The sequence below is a fragment of the Muscardinus avellanarius genome (assembly GCF_963383645.1).
Source record: "Muscardinus avellanarius genome assembly, chromosome: 9".
In the NCBI taxonomy this organism is placed as follows: domain Eukaryota; kingdom Metazoa; phylum Chordata; class Mammalia; order Rodentia; family Gliridae; genus Muscardinus; species Muscardinus avellanarius.
In genome coordinates, this window is record NC_137795.1 from 11,515,107 (window position 1) to 11,533,069 (window position 17,963).

A 17,963-nucleotide genomic window follows, 5' to 3' on the forward strand; every position below is an offset into this window, starting at 1 on the left:
ACAAATTGCCTGCATGGGAGAAATTCTGATACTGCACATACGTTATACATATAGTCCAGATAATTGAGCTTGCTGAGCCATGCCAGCAGCCACATGTGAGGATAGAGCATTCATAGTGGCTGCAATAACTGCCACGGCCACAGAGGCCACAATTACAGCAATAAGAGCAGAAATTCCAAAGTCTCCAAGGGTGCATAGAAGCATAGCAGAAAGTCAGAAAACAGGTATCAATAAAACAACCTAAACTATCATTAACCAAGGTAAAGGAAGAGGGAAAGTAGAAATAATTCCCCAAAGATCTTAAAGAAAACAACTCATCTCTACGGTACCGAGCAGCAGTTTACAACTCTTACGTTAGGAACTAATCTTCTGACCTATCCTTTACACATTAGGCCCCTTTTCCAACTAACCTCAGGTGTCTTCCATCTATGGTGGCGGATTAGGAGAGGGAGTCGAATCAGGACCAGCCCGATTCTCTAACTTGCTTACACTAAAAAATATCCTCCTTAATGGAGCCCCCTTTGATCGGGGAAAATACAGCGCTGTCCCTCGCTTTTCCGCGAGCCTCGCTTATCCGCGAGCCTTATTTACTCCTATCTTGTCGAATCAGGACCAGCCCGATTCTCTAACCTACCTACACTAAAAAATATCCTCCTTAATGGAGCCCCCTTTGATCGGGGAAAATACAGCGCTGTCCCTCGCTTTTCCGCGAGCCTCGCTTATCCGCGAGCCTTATTTACCTCCTTAATGGAGCCCCCTTTGATCGGGGAAAATATCCTCCTTAATGGAGCCCCCTTTGATCGGGGAAAACACTAAAAAATATCCTCCTTAATGGAGCCCCCTTTGATCGGGGAAAATAACCCTCCGTAAACGGAGCCTCCTCCTCCCTTTTCGGAGTCAAAGGAGTACTTACCAGCCAGCTGCCCTCCTTAATGGAGCCCCCTTTGATCGGGGAAAATAACCCTCCGTAAACGGAGCCTCCTCCTCCCTTTCCGGAGTCAAGGAGTACTTACCAGCCGGCTGCCCTGGACTGCCGAGGTTCTGATCAAAGCGAAGTTCCCCGTACGGGCCACCATTTGTCGTGCGCAGTGACGACTCTTACACGATCTTCCTCAAGCAGTTTTATTACCCCAGTTTCAATGCTCTCTCAATGCCCTCTCAGGTAAAAACAACATCAGTCTTCTATCCTCTCCCTCATCACTCCACCAACCCTCCTTCTGGCACTCTACGTCTCTGCTGCAGCACACACCGGTCACAGTGGTGGCTTTGTGAACATGTCCGTCCCAGCTCGGAGCCCAGAGCAGTCCGCCAAGAAACTGCTCTTCCTGTCCACCAACCCTCTTCTCTTCTCCTTCTCCTTCCTTCCCGCTAGGGCATGCGCGCTTTTTAACCTTCTCCTGGGCGGGCAGGTGGTAGCACGAGGCGTTGCGTCGCTAATTATCCGTAAGGCGCCTGATAGGGCTCACTGCGCAGGCTCAGGGCACCGCCAGCCTCGTGAGCCTCGTGACTTGGCTGCAAGCCCAGGCGCCATCTTAAGTCCACACTGGCAACAAGCCTGGGTGCCACCTCGGTCCTGCCGAGTGGGCCCCGACAACTTAGTGAGACCCTGTTTCAAAATAAAAAACAACGCCAGGCGTGGTGGCACAGGCTTGTAATCCCAGCATTCGGGAGGCTGAGACCAGAGGATTGCAGTTTGCGGACCGCCTCAGCTACTTAGTGAGGCCCTCTAAAACTCAGTGAGACCCGGTTTCAAAATTAAATAAAAATTAGGGCAGGGGGTATAGCTCAGAGGTCGAATGCCCCTGGGTTCCATCCCCAGACCCGCAAAAGAAAAACAAAAAGCAAGCCAGGCATGGTGGCGCACACTTGTAATCCCCGCGCTTGGGAGGCTGAGACAGGAGGATCTCACAGGTCCAAAGCCAGCCTCAGTTACTTAGCGAGGCTCTTAGCAACTTAGTGAGACCCTGTTTCCAAATAAAATATAAAATAGGTCTGGGAGTATAGCCCGGAGGTAGAAAGCCTCTGGGTTCCACCCCTAGTACTACCAAAAAAAAAAAAAAAAAAAACTGTCCAGATTTGAAGCCGGGTGTGGTGGTATACGCTTGTAATCCCAGTACCACACAAAAAAGAAAGAAAACGAAAACAAATGTTGGATTAGGTTGGCCAGAAATTAAGAACTTCATTCTTTGCTCTTTGCTGATGGAAATGTAAAATGGCGTGGCTGCTGTGGCAGTTCAGCGCTTCCACAGAAGCTAGACACAATTCCCACATGATCCAGCAATTCCACTTCTGGGTACATATTCAAAATAATTATAAACAGGTACTCAAACAGATACTTATACACTAGTGTTCACTGCAGCATGATCTGCAATAGTCAAAAGTAAAAATAACTCGTGTCCATCAGTAGACGAATGGATTCCACGTATACGAATGTGTACACGTGGTACACACGTACAGTGGAATATTATTCAGCCAGAAAGGGAAGTTCTGATCTTCGCTACAGCCTGGATGAATGCTGACTTAAGCCAAGTGCGATGAGCCTGACACAAAAGGACGAAAACTATATAATTCCACTTACATGAGGTAACTAGAATGTCAAATTTATGAAAACAAAATGTATAAAGAGCCATCAAGAGAGGGGAAAGGAGAAGGAGAAATTATTGCTTAATAGCTACAGAATGCCTATTTGGGATGATGAAAAGTTTAAGAAATAGTGGTGATGGTTGCGCAACATGACTTGCTGACCTGCACACTTGAAAATGGAAAAAAATGCCTTTTTTTTTGGTGCTGGGGACTGAAACCAGGGACATTCTACCTCTAGGCCACACACCCAGCTCTTTTTTTTTTTTTTTTTTTTTAAACAGGGTCTTGCTAAATTGCTTAGGCTAAATTGACTCACTGAGGCTGGTCTCAAACCTGCCATCCTGCCTGTCTTAGCCTCCCAAATACTGGAATTATAGGAGTTTGCCACAACACCTGGCACCACCAGCCCTTTAAATTTTTTTTTTTGTTTGTTTCAAAATAGGGTCTCACTAGGTTGCTGAAAGTCTTGCTGTTTTGCTTAGACTGTCCTTGAATATGCAAACCTCCTATCTCAGTCTCCCAGGTACTGGGATTATAAGCGTGTGCAACCCCACCAGTTTAGCACAATTTCTTTTTTTTTTTTTTGGCGGGTCTGGGGATGGAACCCAGGGGCATTCAACCTCCGAGCTACACCCCCTGCCCTATTTTTTATTCTTTATTTTGAAACCGGGTCTCACTGAGTTGCAGAGGGCCTCACTAAGTAGCTGAGGCTGGCCGCGAACCGCGATCCTCCAGGTCTCAGCCTCCCGAATGCTGGGATTACAAGCGTGCACCACCATGCCCGGCTTACAGTTTCTTTTCTTTTCTTTTTTTGTGGTACTGGGGGTGAAACCCAGAGGCTTTCTACTTCCGGGCTATACTCCCAGCCCTATTTTATACTTTATTTGGAAAAAGGGTCTCACTAAATTGCTGAGAACCTCACTAAGTAGCTGAGAATGGCTTTGAACCTATGTGATCCTCCTTTCTAAGCCTCCCAAGTGCAAGGATTACAAGTATGTGCCACCACGCCTGGCTTACCACAATTTCTTTTTAAAATGGGGAGAAAAAAACCCAGGTGTGGTGACACACACTTGTAATCCCAGTAATTAAGAGGCTGAGACAGGAAGATCCCAGGTTTGCTGTCAGCCTCAGCTATTTAATGAGGTTCTCTGAAAGATTAAAAAATAGAGCTAGGGGTGTAGCTCGGAGGTAGAATGCCCCTGGGTTCAATCCCCAGTACTGCCAAAGAATAAAATATAAATTAAAAAACAGCCAGGTATGGTGATGAACACTTGTAATCCCAGTACATGGGAGGCTTAGACAGGAGGATCTCAGGTTTAAGGGACAGCCTTAGCAAGTGGTGAGACTCTCACCAACCTAGCAAGACTGTTGCAATATAAAAATTTAAAAAATAGGGCCAGGGATGTAGCTGGAAGAATGCCCCAGTACCACAAAATAAATAAATAAATAAATAAATAAGATGGGAAAAGGGCTGGGGGTGTAGAAGGTAGACTGCCCTGGGTTCATTCCCCAGTAACAAATTTTTATTTTTATTTTTATTTTTATTTTTTTGCGGGTCTGGGGATGGAACCCAGGGGCATTTGACCTCCGAGTCACACCCCCTGCCCTATTTTTATTCTTTATTTTGAAACAGGGTCTCACTAAGTTGCGGAGGGCCTAAGTAGCTGAGGCTGTCTATAAACTGTGATCCTCCAGTTTCAGCCTCCCAGATGCTGGGATTACAAGCGTGCGCCACCAAGCCCGGCTCAAAAAAAATTTTTTTAATTATTTTCCTTTCCTTTTATAAATTGCTTTAAGTCTATCACACCCACAGGTAGCTTAGCTTACTTAGCCTTGGCCTGAATAATGGCTCAGATGCAGATATTTGTATCTACTATGTAAGTATGATGTCAGAGTTCCGCCCTTTGTCATTCCATTATCTGCTGTTGTGCCACGGGAAACAGCCCTTATCCCTAAGTTGTTATCCTGAGTTATCTTGTGGGGAGATATCCTGGAGAACATTCTACACAGTCTGGAACAATGTTTCTCTAATGTCAGACATTTCAATGATACCTTCCCCTACCGATATCTAGTTAATATATTCTTTAAATGGAACTATTTATTACGAAAGAAACCTTTGTCATTACCATAAAGAGAAATGCCAGTATCACTTGCCAAACATGTAAGATAGACTGTCAAAGATCATTACACAAAGAGCTTAAGGTCTAGCTTTATGTTACTGTCTTCCAAACTCTTTTGAGCCTAAGATCCAATCTGTCAAAAGGGGAAGATGCCTGGAGTTAAAGAAATGAGCATGAAATGAAGTTTTCACCTGCCTGTAATGAGACACAACTTTTCCTTAAATCTTAATATACTAAAATTGGTAGCACCTATGATCGAAAGGGCGCGACCTGTTAATCAGTGGTGTCTTATCCCTCCGGGTAGTTGGTTCTGGAGCCCGAACGACTCAAATAACCTCTGGCACAGGCTGTTACACAACAGTGCAGGTGACACAGAGCCCGACACAAATGAGCACTCAACAGTACAGGGTCTGTAATTATAAGTACTAACATTTGTGTAATGATAAATCTCACATCGACCCCAAGATCACTAGTTGGATGCTAATAGGGATTGGAGACGTTTTTAATTCTTTTTCTTCTTTTTGTGAGTGTGGTTCTGGTGATTGAACCCAAGGGCATTCTACCAATGAGCTACACCCCCAGGTGCTGGGGCTGGCCGCGAACCTGCGATCCTCCCGTTTCAACCTCCCAAGTATTGGAATTACAAGTGTTCGCCACCTTGCCCCGCTGGAAACGTTTTTAATTAAGTAACCCTGGTCACCTGGGAAGCTCTGGAACGCCCTCACTCGAGCCCTCTTCAGAGTGCAAACGTCTGGGGTGGCCGCGGATGCTTCTGCGCGTGCGCCCCCCTGCCGCCGGCGCGGGTCTGTGACGCTTGGCCCCGCCCACACCGAGGGGCGGGCCCCGGATCAGGGATGCGTGCTGACGCCACACGCCGGGGCGGGGCCGAGAGTTTGGTGCCCCTGAGTGGGGTGTCGGTCTCTCATTCGGGTGGAGCCGAGCCGGAGACAGGTAACTGCCACTGCTGCTGGGCCCGATACCCGCCATGGGGCGAGGCGTCTGCCAGCCGCGGGCAGCGGTCAAGGGAAAGGCCGCCGCGCCCTTGGAGCTGCGGGCACCTCGGCGCCGGGAGCGGACGGAGCGGGTGACGGAGGGCGGCGGTGGTGGGCGGGCACCGGCCTGACGGACGGGCGTGGCGGCCAATGACAAGACAGGGGCCGCCCGCCGGGTGTGGATTGGCGGGCGGCTGGCGCGGGGGTGACCTCAAGGTCGTGTCGTCACGTGGCGACCCCCGGCGGTCGCGGACTCCCCGCGTGCCCTCCTTTGTCCGCGCGCCCGCAGCGGGCGCGTCCCGCCGGCCGAGGGGCAGCTAGGTTCCCTGGAGGCAGGGTCCACGCACGCGCCGCTCCCCTCGGAGGGGTGTGACCGGGCTAGGGCGCTGCCTGCCGAGCTGCCCGGGCGCTGGCCGCCCCGCACGGTGGGCGCCCGAGGGTGATGCTTTGCGATCGCCCTGGCGTGCTTGACAAGCTGGGAGGGCGGGAGGCCTCGTCCCGAGATCTCCTGCCGGGGCCGGGGCCTGGGCACCTGTGGGATGAGGAAGCAGGGCGGGCTGGGCGCGGGCTGCCGGGGGAGGCGAGGCCAGAGTGGCGCCGCCTGGCGCCTGCGCAGTCGGGCTCCCTGCCTCTGAATTGGACGCACGGTCGGAAGATGGCGGCCTCGGCCTCGTCTGAGGGCGGGGTTTTCGGTCATCTGACGTCAAAAGGTCGCTCCTCGGACACCTGTCCGGACCCCAGAGAAGGGTCGGTGGTTTCAGGTGGACCGAAGCGTCCCCGAGATCCTGGAAACAACCTAGGCATCGTGATCAGGCGTCAGAGGTGTTGCCCATAGTCGAAGGGTGTGTGCTGCTTAGGCTGCCATGACCTCTGAGGTTGGCGATACAGTCTTCACGAAAAGCAAGCGAAGGAAAGGGTTTATCCCAGTTTCATGACCCTGGCATGCTCACCTGTGTCCTTGTGCTTGCTCTTGCAGTCCTGCCCTTGGCTCTCAGCAGCAGGCATTAGGATGAGTGGCAGTAGGCGCAGCCGTAAAATCCCCTCTGCAGACCCAACAGATAGGGAAGCATTTGACACGCTTCTGGCGTTGAAACTTAGCTCAGGACTGGATCTTGGGAAGTATTGGACCCAGAGGCATTTTACCTCTTACCTAATCCCCCAGCCCAGTTTTTCTTTTTTTTTTTCCTTTTCCTTTTTTTTTTTTTTTTTTTTTTTGGTACTGGGGGTAGAACTCAGGGGCTTTCTACCTCTGGGCTATACTCCCAGACCTATTTTTTATACTTTATTTGGAAACAGGGTCTCACTAAGTTGCTGAGGGTGCCTTCCAACCTGTGTGATCCTCCTGTCTCAGCCTCCCAAGCGTGGGGATTACAAGCGTGCACCACCACACCCGGCTTATTATTTTGAAACAGGGTCTCACTAAGTAGCTGAGGCTGGCTTCAAGCCAGTTTCAGCCTCCCAAGTACTGGGATGCAAGAGTGCACCCCCACGCCTGGCTAGAATATCTTTTTTTTTTTTTTTTTCTGGTGGTACTGGGGATGGAACCCAGGAGCCTTCAACCTCCGGGCTACACTCCCACACCTATTTTTTATATTTTTTTATTTGGAAACAGGGTCTCTTAAGCCAGCTCCAGCTAAGGCTGGGTTGAAACCTGCACAATCCTGTCTCAGCCTCCCAAGTGCAAGGATTACAAGCATGCACCACGCCCGGTGAATATCCTCATATTTTAATAGAACTTTTTTTTAACATTCCCTCCTCTTTTAGTCCTGTTTTCCTCTTTTATTTTTTTATATTGAAACAGGGCCTTGCAGGATTGATGAGTCTTACTACTTGTTGAGGCTGTCCTCCAACCTGAGCTTCTCCTGTCTCAGCCTCCCAAGTACTGGGATTACAAGAGTTCATCACTACTAGAAAAATCTATTAACACAGTTAAAGCAGAAGTCTTGTCTCTTCCCACTTTTCTCCAGTGGTAACCCCCCCCCCCCATCCAAATTGAGCCCAGTGGCATTCTACCTCTGAGTTATACCCCAGCCCTTTTTATTTTTTGTTTGGAAACAGAGTCTTACTAACTTGCTGAGAGCTTTGCTAATTTTCTAAGGCTGGCTTTGAATCTGTGATCCTCATGTCTCAGCCTTCCAAGTAGTATGATTATAGGTGTGGGCCACCATACTTGGCTCAGTGGTAACATTGTTGGACTACAGTAAATATCATAGCCAGATAACTGACAGTGAAATTCAAGGTACAGAACACAAAGAGAGTCCTGCTGCCTTTTCATAGCCATACCCATTTTTCTCCTGCCCTTAGTTCTTCAACTTCTGGCAACTAGTTCACTTTATCCCTAATTTTGGTGTGCCAAGAATGCCAAATGGAATTGTACAGCCTTTGGGGATTGGCTTTTTGCTTCAACCAGCATAGTTTGCTAGAGATTCATCCAGGTGGTTGTGTTACTGGTTGGTTTATTCTGGCATCCAAGTTATAGATGTACCACAGGTGGTTTAACTATTCACCCATTGAAAGGCATTCTTTATATTAAAACTTTATATAAATAGAACTGCTATAAACATTTACACAGGTGTTTGGATTTTTTTTTTTTTTCTGGTACTGGGCCTGCAACTCTTTTTATTTTATTATTATGTGGGGGTTTTTATTTGTTTTTTTTTGGGGGGGGCATTTAACCTCCAAGCTATACTCCCAGCCCTTTTATTCTTTATTTTGAAACAGGGTCTCACTAAGTTGCAAAGGGCCTCACTAAGTAGCTAAGGCTGGCCATGAACTGTGATTATTTCAGCCTCCCAAATGCTGGGATAACAAACATGTGCCACCACACCTGGTCCTTTATTTTATTTATTTACTTATTTTTTGTTGTACTGGATTGAACCCAGAGGCATTTTATCTTTGAGCTATATCCCCAGCCCTATTTTTTATTCTTTTGAAATAGGATCTCACTAAGTTGTGGGGGGTCTCATTAAGTGGCTGAGGCTGGCTACGAAACTGAGATCCTCCTGTTTCAGCCTTCCAAGTACTGGGATTACAAGTGTGGGCTACCACACCCAGCTAAAACCCTATTTTAAAAAACTAAAGAAAGGGTTTGGAGATGTAGCTCAAAGGTAAAATATTTCTGAGTTTAAACCCCCAGCACCACACACAAAAAAGGGTCTAATTGCTAAGATTGGTACAGTCCTTTCTCAACCTCCCAGGTACTGGGATTACAGGCATGTACTACTATGTACAACTTGGTAAGGTTTATTTTTAAATTATTTTTGTAGTACTGAGGATTGAACCCAAGGGCAATCTTCAGAGATACACATCAGCCCAATTTTATTCTTCATTTTTCATTTTATTTTATTTTTGCAGTATTTGGGATGGAACCCCAGGGGCATTCTACCTCTGAGTGACACCTCCAGCCCTGAGTTGCAAAGGGCCTTACTAAGTAGATGAGGCTGTCTGTGAACTGCAATCCTCCTGTCTCAGCCTCCCAAATGCTGGGATTACAAGTGTGTGCCTATTCTTCATTATGAAACAGGGTCTTGCTAGGTTGCTGGGAGCTTCACTAAATTGCTGAGGCTGGCTTCAAACCTGGGATTTTCAAAACTCCTGTCTCAGCCTCCCTACTACTGGATTAAAGGTATGTGCCACCTCGCCCAGCTGTGATGTTTATTTTTTATTTAGTCATTCTAATATATGTGCATTAATGTCTTATTTAATTTACATTTCCCAGATAATGATAAAGGACATCTTTTCACCTGTTGTCAATCTGTATATCAATTGGTTGAAATAACCATCCTTAGCTGTGTGTGTGGGGAGGGTACTGGGAGTTGAACCCTCTTGTCTCAGCCTCTCAAGTACTGGGATTACAAGCATGCACCGCCATGTCGGGCTGTCCATATTTTTTGTCCATTTTATAGTTGGATACTTTTTTTTTTTTTTGGTAGTACTGGGGATGGAACCCTTCTATCTCTGGGCTACATTCCCAGACATATTTTATATTTTTATTTGGAAACAGGGTCTCTTAACCCAGCAAGGCTGGCTTGGAACCTGCGCGATCCTCCCGTCTTCCCCTCCCAAGTGCGGGGATTTACAAGTATGTGTCACCACACCTGGCTTAGCTTTTATTTTTAAATAAGTTCTCACTAAGTTGCTCACACTGGCTGCAAACCTGTGATCCTCCTTTCTCAGCCTCCCAAGTTCTGGGATTACAGGTGAGTCACCCTGTCCCATGAATGCCTTATCCTAGATACCAGTCCTCTTTTGGATGTGTTTTGCTGAGGCTGACTTTAAATCTGTGATCCTCCTGTCTCAGCCTCCAAGTACTGGGATTACAAGTGTGTGCCACCAAGCTGGGCCAGAAATGTACATTTTATGGTTGTCCGTGCAGTGCCTATTGATTGGGCTATTGTAGCATCTGCGTTGTAGTTAATAAGGTGATGCTGTGTTCTGGGAGAAAAACCCAGCTCAGAAGCAATCGGGTGTTTCTCGCTGCTAGTTAGAGGAGAAAAAAATTAATGTTTTCCTCTGGACCTAGGTAATAAAAATAAATTAGCATCAAAAGCAGCATCAGAAGCGAGGCGTGGTGGTGCAAGCCTGTAATGGTAGTACTTGGAAGCTGAGATGGGACATTCTCAGGTTCTAGGACAGCCTCAGCAAAGTAGTGAGACTCAGCAGCCTAGCAGAATCCTGCTTCCAAAATGGCTACGGGTGTAGCTTGGAGGTAGAATGCCCCAGGCTTCAGTCCCCAGTAACTGACACACGCATGCACACGCACGCACACAGTAGCAGTAGTATTTTTGCTTTGAGTGTTAAGGCTCTTTGCCTTAAGTTTATTAGTGGGACAAAATGGAGTATAGTTGGAAGTAGGAAGAAATACTACATTAACTTGTTTTTATATTTTGTTTGTGTGTGTGTGTGTGTGTGTGTGTGTGTGTGTGTGTCTGTCTGTCTGTCTGTCTGTCTCTCTGTCTGGAGTTGGAACCCAGGGGCTTTTCTACCTCCGGGCTATACTCTCACAACTATTTTATATTTGGAAATATATTAGAGGCTCACTAAGTAGCTGAGGCTGGCTTTGAACCTGTGCGATCCTACTGTCTCAGCCTCCCAAGCGCTGGGATTACAAGCATATGCCACCACGCCCGGCATCTTATTTGGTTTCTAAAGAAAAAGAAAAAAAAACAGGGGTTAAGGTTAGGTACTATAGCTATATCCTGATGATATTGCTTGTTCACCTTAATTCATGAGGTTCAAATTCCAATGGCTTGTTGTTTAGTTGCTGACCTGTCTTTTCTCATTATCAGAGCAGCCAGGGGACACAGTACACTGAGCCCTCTCTCTCCAAGTCTCAAGTGTATTCTGAACCTGTCTTGACCAAGAGAAAGGTTCCAGTAAACAGTACAGACAATATATTTTTTGTAACATCTTTGGATGTTTCATCATATGTTTGAGAAGTTGGATTTCATCCTGTACATGTGGACAAGGTGTATAGTTGTTTGGTGCTGGGGGTTGAACCCAGAGCCTTGAACATGCAAAGTGCATGTATTGTCACTGAGCCACATCCCCAGCCCCGGTCATGGGGTGTAATTCCAACTTTGCTACCAGGGCACCTTCTTTGAAGAAAATCCACGAGTAAGCAAACACGAGACCAGTAGGATGGGTGCACACAGGCGCACGCATGCACAGACTCCTGCCTCCTTCCCAGGTAGTGCCTCCTAGAACTGTCCTCTTCGCATTAATGGTTTGGCCTTTTGCCCTGAGGCCAAAGCTATCCTAGGGCTCCTCGAGCTGGGACTGGTTTGGCAGCTAGAACTTAAAGGAAGCAGTCTCTATTCTCCCCCTCTCTTGAAAGAGTCATTACCTAGAGGCAACAGGACTCCTAGGTAGCTGGAAGTACCTTGAGACCTCTGGAGACTGTATAGTCTCTCAACTCTTTCACGTTCTGGTTGATGTGTAACTGCTTTTATAAAATAACTGATTGGGGTAGAGACTTTTAGGTCCAATTTAGCACATGAGTGCCTCTATCTAGATCTCTTCTTCCTAACACTGCTCTAGATGCTCTTCCCTATTCTCTTCTTTACCCATCTCTTCCTTCCTTCTTCTGTCCTGTCCAGACCTCCTCCTTTCCTATCCTCCTCTCTTACCCAGGGGCTGTGAGTCAGGCAACTTGTTGTAGCGCAGAAGAAGGATTTGCCATTAAAAAGGTTGGCTCAGGCCGGCCGTGGTGGCGCACATTTGTAATCCCAGCATTCAGGAGGCTGAGACCGGTGAATCGCGGTTCATGGCCAGCCTCTGCAACTCAGTGAGACCCGGTTTCAAAATAAAAAATAAAAAATAGGGCAGGTATAGCTCGGAGGGCGAATGCCTCTGGGTTCCACCCCTAGACCCACACACAATAAAAAGGTTGGCTCAGGATCCTGGCTCTGCCCCCAGTAGTCTTGAGACTTTGGTGAAATGTAAGGAAACACACTCAGGCTCTCTTTACAGCAGAACCGTCTAGAGAGTTGTGCGAGTTATGCACGGATTACTTATTAACAACTGCTGTACAAGGCTTTGTGGAACTTGTGTATTCCTTTTTTTAGATAGGGCTTTACAGGGCTAAATAAGGGGCTGCATAAAAAAGGAAGACGGATGTGGTGGCACACGTTAGTAGTCCCAGTACTTGGGAGGCTGTGACAGGAGGAATTTGCAGCCAGCCTCAGCACCTTAATGAGACCTTGTTTCAAAAATAAAAAGTAAGATGGGCGTGGTGGCGCATGCTTGTAATCCCTGCGCTTGGGAGACGAAGACAGGAGGATTGCACAAGTTCAAAGCCAGCCTCCCTGACTTAGGAGACCCTGTTTCCAAGTAAAAATATAAAAATGGGTCTGAAAGTGTAGCCCGGAGGTAGAAGGGTTTCCAAGAACCCCAGTACCACACACACACACACACACACACACACACACACACACACACACACAAAAAGGATGGGCGTGGTGGCCCAGTCTTGTAATCCCAGTATTTGAGAGGCTGCCACAAAAGGATTGCAGGTTTGTGTCCAGCCTCAGAAATTTAATGAAACCCTTCGCAACTTAGACCCTGTTTCAAAATAAAGAATAAAAAATAGGGTTGGGAGTATAGCTCAGAGGTAGAATGCTCCTGGGTTCAATCTCTAGTACTGCAAAATAATAAAAGACAAGAAAGAATGGGTGCCATCGGCTGGTTGAGCAGGACCCTGGACCTTCTTGGCCCTTCTGACTTCCCTTCCCAGCACTGTAGGTCTGGCTCTTCTCTTTCTCTTTTCTTTCCCCTGTGTTGTCTTTTAGCCTCCTGGGTCTTCTGGATCCTTCCACATGCAATGCCTTCTGCTCTTCCTGATGTTTTGCACTTCTCAAGCACTCAGGTTTTCCTTATGGTATTTTTTACATATATTTCTCAAGGACTACTTAAAAGTGAGCAAAATATTTTTCTAATTCCTGTGAATTTTTCAGAATACTGAGTATAGCAAATGCTCAGTAGTTTCTGCATAGATTAGAAAAATGCCCCTCCTCAACCCCCAGTACCGGGGATTGAACCCAGGGGCATTCTACCTCTGAGCTACACCCCCAGTCCTATTTTACTTATTTTGAAACCAGGTATCATTAAGTTGTGGAGTGCCTCACTAAGTAGCTAAGGCTGTCCATGAACCTACGATCCCCCCGTCTCAGCCTCTGTCCTGCTCTCTGGCATTTGAACTCAGGCACCAAGCACACTCTTGCAGAAGCATTTGCAGACCAGGATCTTTCTCTTCCACAGAGTAGGGCAGGTATTAGTTTTTGTTTTCCTGCAGACTCTGTTACAATGCTCTTTTGAAACTTTTCTTTCTTGCTTTTTTTCTACAGGTAGCTGTGAAGGCCTTTGGGACAAAAATGTTTCACTTAAGGACTTGTGCTTCCAAATTAAGGCCGTTGACGGCCTCCCAGACTGTTCAGACACTTTCACAAAACAAAGCAGCAGCAGTTAGGACGTTCCAACAGATCCGGTGCGTTTCTGCACCTGTCGCTGCTGAGCCCTTTCTGAGTGGGACTAGTTCAAACTATGTGGAGGAGATGTACTGTGCTTGGCTGGAGAATCCCAAAAGTGTGCATAAGGTAAGGCTCATGGGTGGCATGCCGCGCTGGTGTGTTTTCTGGTGCTGAGTGGCTGCCCAGGTAAGTTGTGCGTCCTGAGGAGTCTGTGGGCCCGCAAGCAGTTGTAGTCCCACACCGACCACAGCGCTGCCTGCACCATTGCCTGTGTGGCCTCAGCGGAAACCATGGCGCCTTCGTTGCTGATGTCCAGCCATAGACACCAAGCTGACCCTGGTAGCACAGGAAGGAGGAAGCACGTCTGCGGCCCTTCAAGGACCTGAGGAAGCACATCTGGCCCTGCAGTCACACGAGGAGGCACGTGTGTGGCCCTGCGAGGACACGAGGAAGCTCACGTGTGGCCCTCCAGGATCTCCCCACGGGCTGCTTCAGGGTGAAGCCTCTGAGGAAAGAGTTCATGGGATGACTGGGGCCTCGAGAGTCCTTCCTGTCTGTCCTGAAGGGACGCTTGCGTGTGACATTTCTTACAGTCACCTCATGTAATTTCTGTGTAAATGGCTTTTTAGACTGTTGTGTTTCTATTTTTCTCCTGTTTCTAATTTCTCTATTACCTATAGGGACACTTCTGACTTAGACTCCTTTCTTCACAAGTTTGCTGGCAGATGGAATCCAGGGGCATTCTACCTCCAATCTCTACTCCAAGCACCCCCCACCCCTTTGTGGTACTGGGGATGGAACCCAGGGGCCTTTCTACCTCCAAGCTACACCTCCAGACCTATATATATATTTTTTTTTTAATTTTTTTTTTTTTTTTTTTTTTTTTTTTTTTTGTGGTACTGGGGTTTCTGGAAACCCTTCTACCTCCGTGCTACACTCCCAGACCTATATTTATACTTTTTTATTTGGGAACAAGGGTTCTTAAGCCAGTGTGGCTGGCTTCGAACCTGCGCAATTCTCCTCTCTCCACCTCCCAAGCGCAGGGATTACAAGCATGTGCCACCATGCCCGGCTCCTATTTTATATTTTATTTGGAAACAGGAACTCACTAGTTTGCTGAGAGCCTCACTAAGCTGCCGAGGCTGGCTGTGAACCTACAATCCTCCTCTTTTAGCCTCCCAAGGACTGGGATTACAAGCATGTGCCACCATGCCTGGTTCCAGCCCTATTTTTTTGAAATGAGTCTTGCTAGGTTGATGAGAGTATCATTACTTACTGAGCCTATCCTCATACTTGTCCTTCTGTCTCAGCCTCCCAAGTACTTGGGACTACAGGCATGCGCCACCACGCCTGGCTTCACAACAACCTTTTTATGAAACCAGCTGTGTCATTTTAAGTTGTGTTTGGATGTAGAGACTGCAGTCCTTAGGGGCAGCACCTTGAGTGTAGGAGGTGAGGAGCACCTGGCTTAGGGCTGTGTTCTCTGGTGCATGTCTCCAAGTGGCCTTTCGGTGAGAGGACACGCAGGATCTCTGGCTACATTGCTGTTTACGTGGGGCTGACACTAGTGTAGCTGCTCCTGTCGAGGGCTTTTGAACAAGATTTTTGTGGGGGCTAGAAGGCTTTGCTCCATAGACATGTAAATGACTCTGGCTCTCCTTGAAAAGTCAGAGGAAGGGCAGTTGAGGTCTGGAGGGCAGGGCGGTGGTCATGACACCTCTCAGTGCCCAGGTTACTCCTTCTCCACCAGCTTGAGCCAAGGGGGCTCCTACAGGTACAGCTGCTGAGAAAGAATTCCTGATGTTGGACAATTGCAGGGCTGTCAGTCTTTTTTTTTTTTTTTTTTTTTTTTTGGTGGTGGTACTGGGGGTGGAACCCAGAGGCTTTCTACTTCCGGGCTATACTCCCAGACACCTTTTTTTTTTTTTAATATATTTTATTTGGAAACAGGGTCTCACTAAGTTGCTGAGAGCCTCACTAAGAAGCTGAGGCTGGCTTCGAACCTGTGCGATCCTCCTGTCTCAGCCTCCCAAGGGCTGTCAGTCTTGCCTCTCCTTTTGACCTTCTGGCCTTTCCTTCCATGTCATGAAACAAAATCCTGTTTTCTATGAACCAGCCAAAGTGGAGGAAAAACGCAGACATATACATTATCCTCATTTTAGGACAACTTATAGGCCTTTTAGCATTAAACACTTTAGCATTGAAACCAATTCAGTTGCATTTTAAAAAAAAAGTAGGAGTATGGTATGCTGTTTCCCTGCCAGCCTAGGACCTCCCTGGCATGGCCCAGTGCCAGGCTCCCCAGCCCCTTTGCTTCTGGCACAGGATGGGGCCTCCCATTGCGCTCACATGATGACAAGCAGCTGTGTTGAGAAGTGTGCATACCACTTTGCTGCTGCTCCAGTGATGTATTTCTGGGAGGGATTCATTTTAGGTACTGACATTTTTGAGGGTTTTTTTTTTTCTAGTAATTGAACTTAATGTCTTAACATATGCCAAGCCGTAAGTGTAGAGAACACACGACCACTGAGCTACAGTCCCTGCCTAGTCTCGTATATTTTGTTGGCTTTGCCTTTTATTTTTTGAGGGGAAAGAGTACTGGGATTCAACCCAGGGGTATTCTACCTCTGAACTATATCATATATCTCCAGCCCTTTTTATTTTGAAAGTGTCTCACTAAGTTGCTGAGGTTGACCTCGAACCTGTGATCCTCCTGTCTCAGCCTGGCAAGATTGGGATTACAGGCATATGTCATTACATCTGACTTAGTTGTATGTATTTTAATCTTGTGTATATGTATGTATGTGTGTGTGTCTGTCAGTCACTGGGTATTGAACCCAGGGGCATTCTACCTCCAAGCTATACCCCTTGCCCTATTTTATTTTTACTTTGAAGTAGGGCCTCTTGAGTTGCTAAGGGTGACCATGAACCTGGAATCCTCCTGTCTCAGCCTTCTAATTACTGGGATTATAGGCATGTGCCACCACATCCAGCTATTTTAGAGGGTGTGTGTGTGTGTGTGTGTGTGTGTGTGTGTAAAACCCAACAGCCTTCTGCCTCTGGGCTGTACTTGCTCTGGACTACATTTCTATCCTCCAGCTCTGTTTTACTTTATTTGGAAACAGCATCTCACTAAGTTACTGAGAGCCTTACTAAGTTGCTGAGGCTAACTTCAACCTGGATCCTCCTGTCTCAGCCTCGCTGAGGTGTGCACCACCATACCTGGCTCATTTTAATCTTTTGTGGTTGTTTCTTGGTCACTTGTTTCCCTGTAGTTCATATTTGTTGCAATTACAAAGCATTATTAGCACCAGAACTTAATGAGCTGTCTGAGGAATTTTGTCACCAGTTTATCAGCTGTGTGATGGCTTTTGGGCCTGGGGTGTGGCTTCATGAACTGGAGCCTGAGCCTGCTCCACTCACCAGCTTCTCTGGGCCATTGTCATATGTTCCTGGTGAGTCTCTGGGTGGAGACAAGGCAGCACTAGTATAGTGGCTGAAAGTGCTCACGTGGGAGGGAAGGACTGACCCTCAAGTCTGGGAACTAGAATAAATTTTAGTGACCCACAGCTAATTTCTGGGATTTCCTCATGTCTGTCACCTACGCTGTGTGTGTGTGTGTGTGTGTGTGTGTGTGTGTGTGTGTGTGTGTGTGTGTGTGTGTGTGTGTTACTGGGGATGGAACCTAGAGATGTTCTACCTTCAAGCTACACCCTCAGCCAAATTTTTATTCTTTTTTTCTTTTTTTTCTTTTTTTTCTTTTTTTTTTTTCTTGCGGGTCTGAGGATGGAACCCAGGGGCATTTGACCTCCAAGCTATACCCCTTACCCTATTTTTTAAAGCTATACCCCCTGCCCTATTTTTATTTTAAAACTGGGTCTCACTAAGTGACAGAGGGCCTCACTAGCTGAGGCTGCCTGCAAACCACAATCCTCTGGTCTCAGCTTCCCAAATGCTGGGATTACAAGTGTGTGTGCCACCATGCCCAGCTTTTATTCATTATTTTGATACAGTGTCCTGATGAGTTGCAAAGGGCCTCACTAAAGCCAGGCTGTCTGCGAACTGTGATCCTCCTGTCTCAGCCTCCCAACTACTGAGATTATCAGCCTTTGCCATCACACCAGCTGTCATCTTGAACAGATGTGAGTGTAGGGATAGGTGCTATTTATTTATTTATTTATTTACTTACTTATTGGGGCACTGGTGTTTGAACCTGGGGATATTCTACCTCTGAGCTACACCTCTAGCCCAATTTTATTTTTATTTTGAAATAGGGTTTTTTGTTTGTTTGTTTTTTGGTG

At 47.1% G+C, this 17,963-nt stretch overlaps 1 protein-coding gene across 4 annotated transcripts in view; it reads left to right on the forward strand.

Annotated features, from left to right (window-relative positions):
* Nucleotides 1–13,542: 13,542 nt before the first annotated feature.
* The window catches only part of OGDH (oxoglutarate dehydrogenase), a gene marked incomplete at both ends in the record, with an annotated part of 57,625 nt that continues 53,204 nt past the window's right edge, over nucleotides 13,543–17,963 (forward strand). For 3 of the 4 annotated variants that reach the window (XM_080700936.1, XM_080700935.1, XM_080700937.1), the window contains one exon: nucleotides 13,567–13,788. In XM_080700936.1, the coding sequence (XP_080557062.1) occupies nucleotides 13,567–13,788 (222 nt within the window). Of the gene's footprint in view, nucleotides 13,789–17,963 lie in introns of all 4 variants that reach the window. The other variant, XM_080700938.1, reaches the window with a different exon arrangement.